General features: G+C 41.6%; 1 protein-coding gene across 1 annotated transcript in view; it reads right to left on the reverse strand.

The window, feature by feature from the left end:
• KCNH1 (potassium voltage-gated channel subfamily H member 1) overlaps window positions 1-11,866 on the reverse strand; it is a 167,852-nt gene extending 155,986 nt beyond the window's left edge. The window contains exons 1-3 of the mRNA XM_057365078.1: window positions 11,794-11,866; window positions 1,481-1,604; window positions 1,137-1,243 (exon numbers count right to left, since the gene is read on the reverse strand). Coding sequence (XP_057221061.1) covers window positions 1,137-1,243; window positions 1,481-1,604; window positions 11,794-11,866 — 304 coding nt within the window. The remainder of the gene's footprint in view (window positions 1-1,136; window positions 1,244-1,480; window positions 1,605-11,793) is intronic.
• Window positions 11,867-11,926: the final 60 nt, after the last annotated feature.

Raw genomic sequence — 11,926 nt, forward strand, 5'->3', positions numbered from 1 at the left:
AGAACCATCGCCGCTCTGTCTTTTGGCATGTCACACACCACAGCCACTGCACAGCTGGACTTTGTTCTCACCCACCTCTCCTCAGAGAGTGCACAGCAGGGCAGGAAATATCCCTCACTCCACAGTTACCTTGCTTTAAATCTGCAGAAAAGACAGAGAGGCCCCAGGCTCTACTAGAGGCCATATGCTGCAGCACGACAGAAAGGAGCTGCACAGTCTCTTGGTGCCAAATCACTGATAACTGAGAGAGAATTCCAGACTCTCCTAGCTCCCAGGACTGCAGMTTATTTACTTGGCTTTGGATGCATAGATGTGTGCTGCATATGGTCCCCATGGCCACAAACTGAGCTAGGAACAGAAATCAGCTTTTAGAAAATAGGAAAACATTGGAGGCAGGTAGCCCTGGAGGAAAGCAGCACGAAGAGAGGCCACGCAGATAGTGCACACAGGCAGTACCTGCTCATTACTAGAAGGCAATAATTGTTAAGAGCAAAATAAGTTACAGAATGCAGTTTTTCAGCTTAACATCTAGCCAGATGTTAAATAGATGAAAATAACTGTGCAGGACATAGTCCACACTAGATGAGACAAAAGTTTGGGGCAAGTAGTTCATCTGCTGACCTGTGCAGTCACAGACACTGAATTTCTTAGGGAAAAAAAAAATCATGTGCCAATCAAGGATTTTTTTGTCCAAAACAAAAGATATTTCACCTGAAAACATCAGAAGTAGTTCAGTTTCTAAAGCAAAAGACAGGTTCTTTTTATTCCAAAACTACTAAATACTGGTTTTGCTACAGGAAGTTTTTTAAAACTGAGAAAGCATGTTCTCTGTAGTGGAAACTTACACAAACTGAGCTTGTGTACTACCAGTGCTGATGGAATCTTCAGTGTTGTCTTAAAGCATCACACACAAATTACTCTAAATGTCAGAACAAATTAGAAAGCTTCCTCTACCTCCCTGAGTGACTTTCATCTCCAATGTTCTCATTTCTCCCTTTTAGATTGAGTGGCAGAACTGGGGCTTATTTAGCCCTAGATAAGGCACGGTCCTCCAGGGTGACAGAATTGCAGTTCACACTATAATTTAGAAGAACTTTACACACCTACATTAAGAAACAAACCGATCAACCACTTACTGTTCTTCTTGTACATCAAAATTTCGAAGGAGTTCATCTCATAGTTCTCAAATGTTTGCCGGACCTTGTCAATTGTATCTTTGTCTGTCAGCTCTCCATACATAAAACTGCAAATAAAAGGAGAAATTCATGTCAGATACTAGACAAAGACATTTGTTTACCGTGTAAAAAGGACCCTTTTAAAATGGCTCTTCTTTGATTTTRTTTCACCTGGAAAGCATATTTGACAGATGTAGCCCCAGGAGACAAAAGACAAAACTGGAATAAAYAGATTATTCTTCTCCTCAAGTAACAGGCCCAACAGTACGAGCTATTTAACAAAAAATAAATCTGTTCTCAAATACCTGCAGGTGCTGCTTTTTTGCATAACTTCTGCTCTGTGATATCCGGATAACTTGCAAAATCCATCATTGCTGTAGACAATGGGCCAATCCACAATCTGGGCATTACCCAAGACAAAATTAGTATCTGTTTGAAAAAACACATCAGTTAGACATTAGTCAAGGCAATGCTTGCATTAGAGGCAATACTCATGTCAGAACCCAATCCCAGTGGCTTCAGTCCCTGCACAATTTTCCCCAGATATGATTCCCATTGCAGTCAACAGGATTATACCTGGTTTTAATTTTAAGTAAATTCTTATTTTTAAGGAAGTCTTAATTACTCAGAGTGTAAAATGATGGGTTTATGCAAATGAAACACATGATGGTTAAGCAGGTAAAATTCATCTCTCATTCATCTGGCTGAGGACAGATTCACCAAACTGTTTCCTTCTGTGCCACATGCAGAGATCCACCATGACACTCAGCTGGAGTGGGAAGGCTCTTACAGGTGTCCAAACCAACACATGAGCAATATTTCTCCTCCCTGAAGGCAGACACATTCAGAGGCTCCTTTCTCGCAGCACTGCCTTCACAGCTGGATACACGAGCTAAAAAACTTGTGTCACGTGTACAGCACAGCATTCCAAACGAGACCCAAGATCTGGGGCTAGCAGTGACACCAGCAGAWGGAACTCCTTGTGTGCCATACAAGCCTGAAGGAGTTTCAATCAGTGAGAAAAAAAAACCAAGCAGGATTCATGCCACCATTCTCAATGCAGCTGTGTGTGTCACTTCTTTTATGTTCGCCAACTCAAACTACACCTGTGCCAAGACAGACGGCAGCGCTGCTCCCTGGGCACTGACAGGCAGGAGGAGATGGTGACTCTTCTCACAGCTGCAAACACCCTCTGGACTGTGAAAGAAAGGCTGGGCAGTCACATGAGACCAAGAGGCACTCATTTTTAAGGAAAGCCTTTAAGGGAGTGCACCACACTGTTCGCTTTTCAGTACTGACACCCAACTGCTCACACATCCACATTGTCATCATTATTGCTTCCTGCAACCAAATGACACAAGCAGGATATTTTAYCTATTAACTGCAAAGAGTTTTGYTTATTTCAACCTCCYCTTTMAMAAKCTTGCACCTCAAACTTCAAGAGGGYTTAAATAAAGCAGTCCTGTWGCTAGCRAAATCCATGACCAGTTCCACAAGCATGATGAAGTGTATTTTATACAGTCTTCAGTGTGAAATACATCAGTAATAGAATTTCAGGATATTTTAGCTGCTTTTTTTCTCACAGTCTCTTTCAAATACCATCGGTTTTGCTTGGCTGAAGCACTTTCTCCCCAAAACAACAGACTTCTTTTACCCCTTCCTACGAATAAGTAAACCAAGCCATTTCTCACGGCTAAAGCAAGTCCTTTTGAGTGTCTATTATAAATAAACACTACATTAGACTGTGTTAGGATATTTTTAGATTTCATCAGGAAGTACAAAATAAAAAATTACAAAAAAAGACAAAAAATATGCAAATACAAATGTTAGGCCAGCTCCTACCCTGACAACCTGAYGGTGTTATTTCATGTATGAATTCCTTCTTACTGTCTCACCTTCTCAAAAAGGAACTTTCCCTTCTCTCCACTTCCTAAACAGCTCTCGTTCAGCATTTGCCTTCACACTTAACCCTCACTGTCTTCAGGTAAATAATCTCTTAGGGGTTTTTATTAAAGGCTATGAAGGGCACCTATTCTAATGGCCATTGGCTGCATTAATCCTGCTTTTATCTAGCCTTGCAGTGCTTCTGTGAGGTACAAAAATGCTCGTCTCCCATTTACAGGTAAAAACAAAGCCCTAAATCCTTAAGGGGATTTAAGCTTCAAAAGGTGAGAATGTAACAGTCTAGTTCCTAGATGCCCAGCTCTTAAAGATTTGGGAGCTGGAAGTTCTGTGAGCAGAGAAGAGAAGAGAACTGAAAAGTATTAGTACAGCAAATAGAGATCTGCCTCAGTAAACCACAGAAAACAATGACAAAAAGGGATACTTTCAGGAGGTTTAGCCCGATTTTCACAGACAATACTCGATTCTTTGCCATTACTGCAGGAGCTGAAGAATCACATTCCCACTTGCTTATGTTTTGGCTCAGCAAAGCCAATTTTTTTTGAACTGGCAGTTTCCAAAGGATGATGCACAGAGAAGATGCACACATTTCCCTCCTCCAACAGCAGTTTGGACGTTTTCCTACAAGATGAAGGTTACCTTAGGGCAGTGAGAGCTCAGCCATTATTTCAACTCCTGAATGACTGTTCTAACCATCAAGCTACCACAGGGAGTAGATGTCAGCATTCTCACCGTGTGAGTTTTTAAGTCACTGTGACTTGGCTGTTGTATTTTATGCACCCCTACTAGTCTACACTGGGTGAGCCTCTCTAGCAGATAGAGGTACAATATTTCATGAGTCCGGGTTTAGTCTTGAATTAGAAACAAGCTGAGAGATCTTAATGTACCCATAAAGCTTTAAAGGAAAAATCTTGCACAACTATCAAATCAAAGAACGAGTCAGAGATTTTGATGATTCAGTTGTTTCATAAGTGTCTCTCCCTTGTAGCTAATTCCCACTTCATGCATCTCGACCTTTCTTTGCTCCAGGCTTTACGTAGTTGACAAACACACCTCATTTCTTCAGAAGTGTCTCTGACAACAGTGTTTTGCCTGTGTGAACACTGGCAAGACACAGCACAAAATAAGGACTTCCACTTATAACTTCCCTGCATAGCTTGTTCTGACAGACAACCCAGAGGAAGAAGGGCTGTCCTCATTGCGATCATCTACATTCAATTGCATTGACATCCCTGACAATGTGCTGCTTGGGGACAGCTCATAATCTGTTAAAAATTGCTCCTAACATAAGAAAATATTAACTAACATCCAGTGAGGCAAATATTGTCACTCCATCTGCAGGGAGAGAGGGTCCCAGAGGCCAGGAAACAGCTGTGGCTTTGTTATACAACGAGCATGAGGGATGCTCTAGTGAACTCTGAGTATCACAGGACAGAGACTCTTGGGGATTCACAAGGTGGGTCAGCAAGGCCAGGAAAGGAGTTGGCCAGAGGAAGATCATGAAGAAATCCACAGTACTCAAAGCTATTTAGTGACTTTGAAGCACCTCTTTGAAAGGACTCAATGAACTCCCCTACTGGGAAATCAATTTCTCTCCCAATGGCAATTGTGTTAACAGTATTGCCTGGCCCAGGAAAAGCTGTAAGCATCAATGGCCCTCCTTATGAGCTCCAAGAAAACCTGAGCTAGAACTGGAGAGGACAGGCTCATTTAAAAGACCCGGGCTTCTGACTTGTGCTACATTCAGCACTGTCTGAGCAAGACCATTGGGAGGCAAGGAAATACACAGAGGTGCAGCACAGCACATGTTTCTACATGGTACTGTAGAAACACAAATAAGAGCCACAGCATCACAAAGGCAGCACAATCACTCACGAGGCTTCTGTGGTGAGGGTCTGCAGCATGGAGTACTTTGTGAAGTGCATCACTTCATATTTTCCAGCCTGCATTTTCCCCAGGTTAGTTCTGCTCACTGCAGTATACCCATRTCAGCATCTAAACACTCAAATGTCAGATCCGGTTTGGATTAGCACTTTAAAGTAGACATGGTCACTTTAAAGCAACAACAAAAACATTTTAACTCCTTCCAAAATGTACGAACAGATTTCACTCAGTCACTGAAACCAGCACTTTCCTCCRCTCAGAAAACAGACCATCACAGAAGAATCAGAAAATGCCTTTCTAAATAACATTGGTCCTTTAACAGTAACAAAGCAATGCTCTAGAACATCCATCTACCAAAACCACTCTATCTACTGAATCCTGTTGTGACATTTAGTGCTTTGTTCAACCAAAACTGTCCATCAGCTTCCAAAATTCCTGTAGACAAGCTGCACCAGTGACATTTATCTGGCCAGGACCAGCTGACTGAGGAGTGGCCACCTCCTTACAAGAGCATGGAGCAAGTTACTGAAATGTTTCCTCTTTCCCACTCAATCCCCCACACAGCTACATATTCACTCCTATTGCATCCCAGCCTCTCCCCTAACATGGATCTTGCCAAGCTGAGACCCTCCACCACTTTCCAGAGGTCAGCACACCAGTTCTGCCTCCCCTGCCCTCCAATGATRCACAGGTCCTCTTCTGGGACACAGTGGAAGAAGGTCAGAGACCACAATCAGACATGTTTCCACATTGCAGCTGTTCCCTCATTGTCACAGCCACTGCAAGAAACATGCAGCAGGCACAAATCATGTGCCACTGTCACAGGAGGAAAGACTGTATCATGCAGTTTAAGGACCAGGGACACATGAGTTTCTAAACAATTCTGCTATTTACAAACTTGTAAATACAAACTTACAGCATCATTTGCACATTAAGAGAAAAAGAGATTGCTTATTTTCTGTTTAATTTCTCCCCAGTGCATAGAAAGCAAACATTGTTTATCAGTAGGCCTGTCAAAATCACTAACAAACAATAGGTATGTATGAATTTTTGCTCATGTTTAGTTTTAGCTTTGGAAAAAAAAAAACAGTAAAACAAGCATTTAGTCACACTGATTAGTTCTATTGTTCAAATGTAACTTCTGAGATCAAAATATGGCCCTAAGTCACTACAAATAAACCACACTGAATTTCAAGTACTTATCCAATCCTTTATTTGCATACATGGGATTCGAGGCTTGCACTTTAGGGAGCAACCACATTTTCATCCTAGCAGAAGTGCTGTATCTGTAGTCAAAGCAAGTACACACCTGCTCAAATGACAGAAAGACTGTTCAAATGGTAGAATAAAATAAATATGAAGTCATCCTGCTCTTTCAGCCCCATTCTCCTGTAGAAGTCAATGGTGTTACATGAATACTCATATTCATTCCTTGAGTACAAGYGCATCAGTGTTTAATTATCCCATTGAATAACTTGATCACTTTCTAGAATAAYGATATAGTGGACTCAAACTTACCCATCCTTAATATTGAGGTCAAAATTTTTAAGCCTCACTCTCAAACAAAAACCACAAACCCCTATAGATAGGTTCATTTTGGCTTTTTTATAAAATTTTGATGTAACTATTTATTTACTTCACAGAAACAAAAATGGATGTAGAAGTTCCTTGGTTGCTACAACATGAACACAATTCCCTAAATACAGGCATTTCATGTTTATTCAAACATAACTGACACTGTCATGTGTACTCCCGAGCAAAGTGCAAGTGCAGGTTGAAAAAAATTATTAAAAAAATTGTTTCATCATTCTTTCAAAAATAACAAGAGAGACTCTAACTAAAAGAACAACTTCAAGTGACTCAGTTTAAATCATTACAGAAAACGAATGCTAATTGCAGCCAGCAGTACAGATAAAAACTACCTTTTCCATCTCAACAATTGTTACTTTGCATTGTTATAGAATATATTTAACCACAGGCATCTACCATGAGAAAAATTTAAATTGAAAATAACGAGTCTAATAGTAGTAGCTATAAAATCTTCATAATTACCTATATTTTTTTAACAAATTACTGCAGAATAATGGAACAAGAATACCTGAAATGGCACCAGAAGTGCACCAAAACTGTCATATGTATTTTATGTATAGCATGATTYTTCACCTATCCTTGAAGCACATTCATACTGAGAAACTAAAAAAAAAATATCCAACCCTCTCCACCCCAAAAAACCCAAAAACACCAACCAAAAACAAACACCTAAACACAAAGCCCACAATATTTACACACATGTGATGGTAATGTGAGGAAATGTAAAAAAATTCATAAAACAAAAATTCACCAATTTCTAAGAGCCATACAACTCTTACTGAATGACATTGTTTAGAAGCAAGGCTTCATCATTCAGCTGGTATGGGGTTTTTTTCCCCATCCCATATGATCTGAACACTAATCCAGAAGAAGGCAWACTTTAGTTGCATCGATTATGAGTCTTTCTTTGGTTTAAAGAAGCCATTTGATTTATTGATTACAGCCTCAAAAGTATTTGACAAGACCTAACTGCCTGCACACTTTTAGCTATGAGTTACAAAAATGCATTAACAAATTCTCCAGTGAATGGGTTTCATTAAGATTTGTTTTACAGTCTTGTTCTAGGATTTAATGTAGAAATGGATTGATATGTTGAATTATTACAGAACTCCTTGAGCTTTCAGAACATTAACTTTAAAGCACATTACCTATCATCTCTGTCATGTACATTTTTTCCTTACTATCTATAAAAGTAATTTAAGGAAAATCRGGTTGTACATTTATAAATGCATAAAGGTGCACATACAAAACCAGACTTCTGGCCTAGTAAAAGCCAGTAGAAAAAAATACATTTTACATTCAATCCCAGTGATACTGAGAAAAAAAAGGTTGACAGTAGTGAATAGGTATTTCAGTGTACTGACCAATTGTATGAAAAGCCTGGATGAAAATATATGTGTCTCCACAGCTGGTAGCATAGGAAAGAAGGAAGACCGGGAAGCAACAAAACCCTTCGTTTCATTCTCTTTGGGAAAATGCCCTAAACACAGAACCTACAAGTGGTCCCCTTGCAGCTTCTGAAGGTCTGCTGTTTCCATTCTTCATTCTCTGGTAARTTTCCTTTGCATGTCTCTCTGGCTGAACACAACATGAGTCTTTTCAGTTTCAGAAGGGTTTATAACAACATTTATTTCTCTCCTAGTCTCAGATGATGGTACAAGGTTAGCATGCCCAGGATGCAAAATGTTTACTGTACTGGGACTTTATAGTCTCTAATGAAAGCAATGCCATAAATCACGCTAATGTCTATTATACTCAAGACCTATGTCTGAAGGTGCTTTCTTTCCTTCTGCAGGGAACTCTCTGCATTCTCCATCAAAAGGTCCATGTTTGCTTCCCTAACTGACATTTCCTCCGTGTGTTCCCAGGGGATTTTGTGAAAGGAAAATTAAATTCACACAAGCCCTATGCCTTCTAACTTACCCTTCTCTCAACCTCCTTATTTTGTCCATTAATCAGAAAAGCACCTGTGACTTCCATTGAAATGCCAAAGTCATCTAAATACAGGACTTACTTTTGCCATCCTCATGCTTGCACAATCTTCACAATTATCTCAATGAGAATTTTGACAAAGGACGGACTGAAGAATTCGGCCGGCATTTACATAAATCAAAAACTATATTTGCCTCCAGATATTGATAAGGCATTGGAATATTACAAATAACCAGTATCTTCTACAATATACTYCACCAGTTGAATTGGGTGCCCTGGCCGTGATCCAGGTTTATAACTGTTATTATTACAGTGCTTGTATACTGTGGATGTATTACATTACCAAGAGAAACATTAATATCACATTAGCAGTAACCATCAGGGGCTAGGGATTCTTTATATACTGCACTGTTTTACAGCATGGGCTCATTTTCTGTCCCACTGGGTGTTCTGGTCTTTAAATATTTCAATGCTTCAAAGAAATTTTCATCAACCAACCACTGCATGCAACATTTATTTTCCTAGCTCTGCATGTCTAGTGTAGAAACACAGATTTTAAACATTAAATACAGGATGGTCAGAATTATGGCGTCCCTCATTTCAAAGAAGGACAAATCTTAAGTTCACACTTCATCCAAAAYGTCTTCTTGTGAGAAAAAAAAACACAAAGGACCAGACAAGGACTACAGGTCTAGGAAGATGACATTTTACATATTCTTTCCGGTGTGTATCATAAGGCCATCCCATCCCAGGATGGGCTGAGAAGGAAATGCTTTGCAGCTTCTGATCCTRGCTCTTCTGGCTGGCATTCAGTGCATGAGAACCTGTCTCAGTTGGTTTGCAACCTGTGAAGAAGCTCTCGTCCCTAATAACTCTGAARCAGATGATTCAGAGCAAAGGAGTTYGAGGTGAGTCTTGCTGCAGACAGTGTGATATAAACATGAGCCAGATATTAACCCTAATGRAAAAAACCCTGAAGTTGCATGCCTACGTACACTTTAGCCACTGAATGCGCATCTAATATGAAAGGCTGTCCAAAGAATTCCTGGTTAAAACTACTGATAAAAAAAAATGGTGTAAATAGTGTTGTCCTTTGAACAATGATTCCAAAAGAGGCTGCATGCCAACTCCTTTGTTAGTTCCATACAGCCTCTTCCACTGAGTTAACACTCCCTGCTCCAAAACATGTTTTCCTCAGTCCACCTGTGACTAATGATATGCATATCATGCACTAGTGCCTTTACGTGCAGCACTCAGCATATATTTCTGTTCAATCACCAAATTCCTCTCTTTTCCAAGGGAATCCTCCCCAAATTAGGAACATTCCCATATCTGTATCAACTCAGTATCTGTTGGCACTATTCAATTTGCTTGCATGTGCCAGCAAATACAAGCTTGACACCAAGCCCAAGGTTTATTTGGCAAATCCCAAACGGCGTAGATAGTTTCATTGTGGGTCACATTACTATCCAATTGAACGAAACCAAGAAAGGGGAGCCAAACCTCAAGCTTTATGGGCCCATTTAAGCACTCATCCTGTGGACATCCCAAATCATCTCAATGGCCAAACAGGCAGAACAAGATGAGAATGAGACAAACAAGGCACTAGTATGTTTCCATGCTGCCCCTGCACTGGTCAGCACAGCCCTGCCTCAGAAGGAGAGAAAGGAGTTTATCCTCATCTCTTCAAACAGACGAAGGTTAGAAAAACTGATTCATCCAACATTTGTRTGTGACAGCACCACATTTACAGCAAAGCTGGACTGGGTCCAGCAAAAACTTGAAGGCACATCACAGAAGAAATGGGCTTCTAAAACTGAGTCACTTCCCTAAGCTCATCCTAATATGTCTGAACTGTGCATCGATTCCTACCAAGCTTAATCTAAAAACTTGTCTTGGTTACAGTCCTCAGGACTTGCTGAGCATTTGGAAATGGAGTGCTGTAATTTTACCTGTGCTGTCTAGCACCACGCTCTGTTATGACACCTTCTTAATAATGGGGGAAGAGAGGAAGAAACAGCATCACTTCTGCTGCATGATTCCCCCATCTCCAAGCCTAAACTGATTTATTGCATCGAYGCTTTGGCACTAAAAGCCAAAAGAGGAAATTGGCTTTTAATGAAGAAAATAATCTACAAAGTCCGGACAGTTTTGAGAAAAACCTCCAATAACTGTTGCTGGAAAATTARAGAAGCAGCCTGGATGTGATGAAATGTAACATTCATTTTAAAAGAAATTCTTTTTAAAAAAAGAGGGCAAGATTCACTGTAAGACTGGAGAGTATTTTTTTTCAGAAATGCAGCTTCCATCCCCTTCCCTTCTACAGCAAAGTTGCAGAGAGAAACAACCTACAAAAAGAGCCTCACAATTATATGTGAATATATGGTCTTATCAAAGGCTAGTTCTCCAATAACACTGCCTAATTAAGAAAAAAAATTGAAAATCATTCTTTGAGTTTTTAGCCGCTTATCAAGACGGTTAATTGTCTTTGCCTTATCAGAACAAACTATGTTTTTAATTAATTAACTCATCTCTTCTTCAAAAGGAGCTTGATCCTGCATATTCTCAACCATACCACAAGTCCTTAATCCCTTAAGTAACCCTACWGAAGTCAATGGAAGCATTAAAAATGGCACAACTTGGGCTCGGGGCTTTAAAAGAAATGCACATGCTTAGGTTAAACAAATCCATCAACGCTTGCATGGTCGCCGGCTTACTGAGGGAGCAGCTTTTGGTAAGTCCCTAAGTGAAAGAATCTGGATAGCATTAATACATATTTGCATGCAATTGTGAAATTCGAGGCATTTTCCACTCCACAGTTTTCCAAGAGACAGACCTGGTTACAGTGCACTAGGAAAAAAAAAAAAAACAAATATCAGCCCTTAGCTGATATTCAAAATTGCAAACTCCCTCCTCACTTATGACAAACCTTCCCTTTCAACTCGGGCAGGCAGCCCCGGCCGATGGCYCCGCACCGGGCTCTCGCTGCCCAGGGACCATCTTGAATCCCCGCACCTCCTCCCCGTCCGGAGCGGCCACGGCCCCGCCGGGCGCCCCGAGCCCCCCGCTCGGCCCCGGGGTGCGGATCCCGCCGTGCCGGCGCACCTGCAGCCCGAGCCCCGCCGCCCGGCCCGGGGGCTCTCGGCAGGACTTGGGCGGTGCAGCCAGCACCGGCTCCGGCACCGGCACCGGCACCTGGATGCGCCGCTTCGGCGGAACCGCCCGGCTGCGCCCGGGGCTCGGCGCCCCGCGTCAAGAACGCGGCGGGCTCCTGGCGGCCGGCGAGAGCTCGCCCCCGGTGCCCCCTTACCGTTAGACCTTCGCACGATGTTCTCCAGGAACGTGTTCTGAGGCGCCACCAGCCCTCGCCTTCCCCCGGCCATAGTCGCTCTGCGGGAGCGCAGCGCGGCGCGGAGGCTCCGCTCAGGGCCGCGCCGACCCGC

This window comes from Malurus melanocephalus, unplaced genomic scaffold (assembly GCF_030028575.1).
Source record: "Malurus melanocephalus ecotype Western Australia unplaced genomic scaffold, MMel_1.1 scaffold_48, whole genome shotgun sequence".
Taxonomy (NCBI): domain Eukaryota; kingdom Metazoa; phylum Chordata; class Aves; order Passeriformes; family Maluridae; genus Malurus; species Malurus melanocephalus.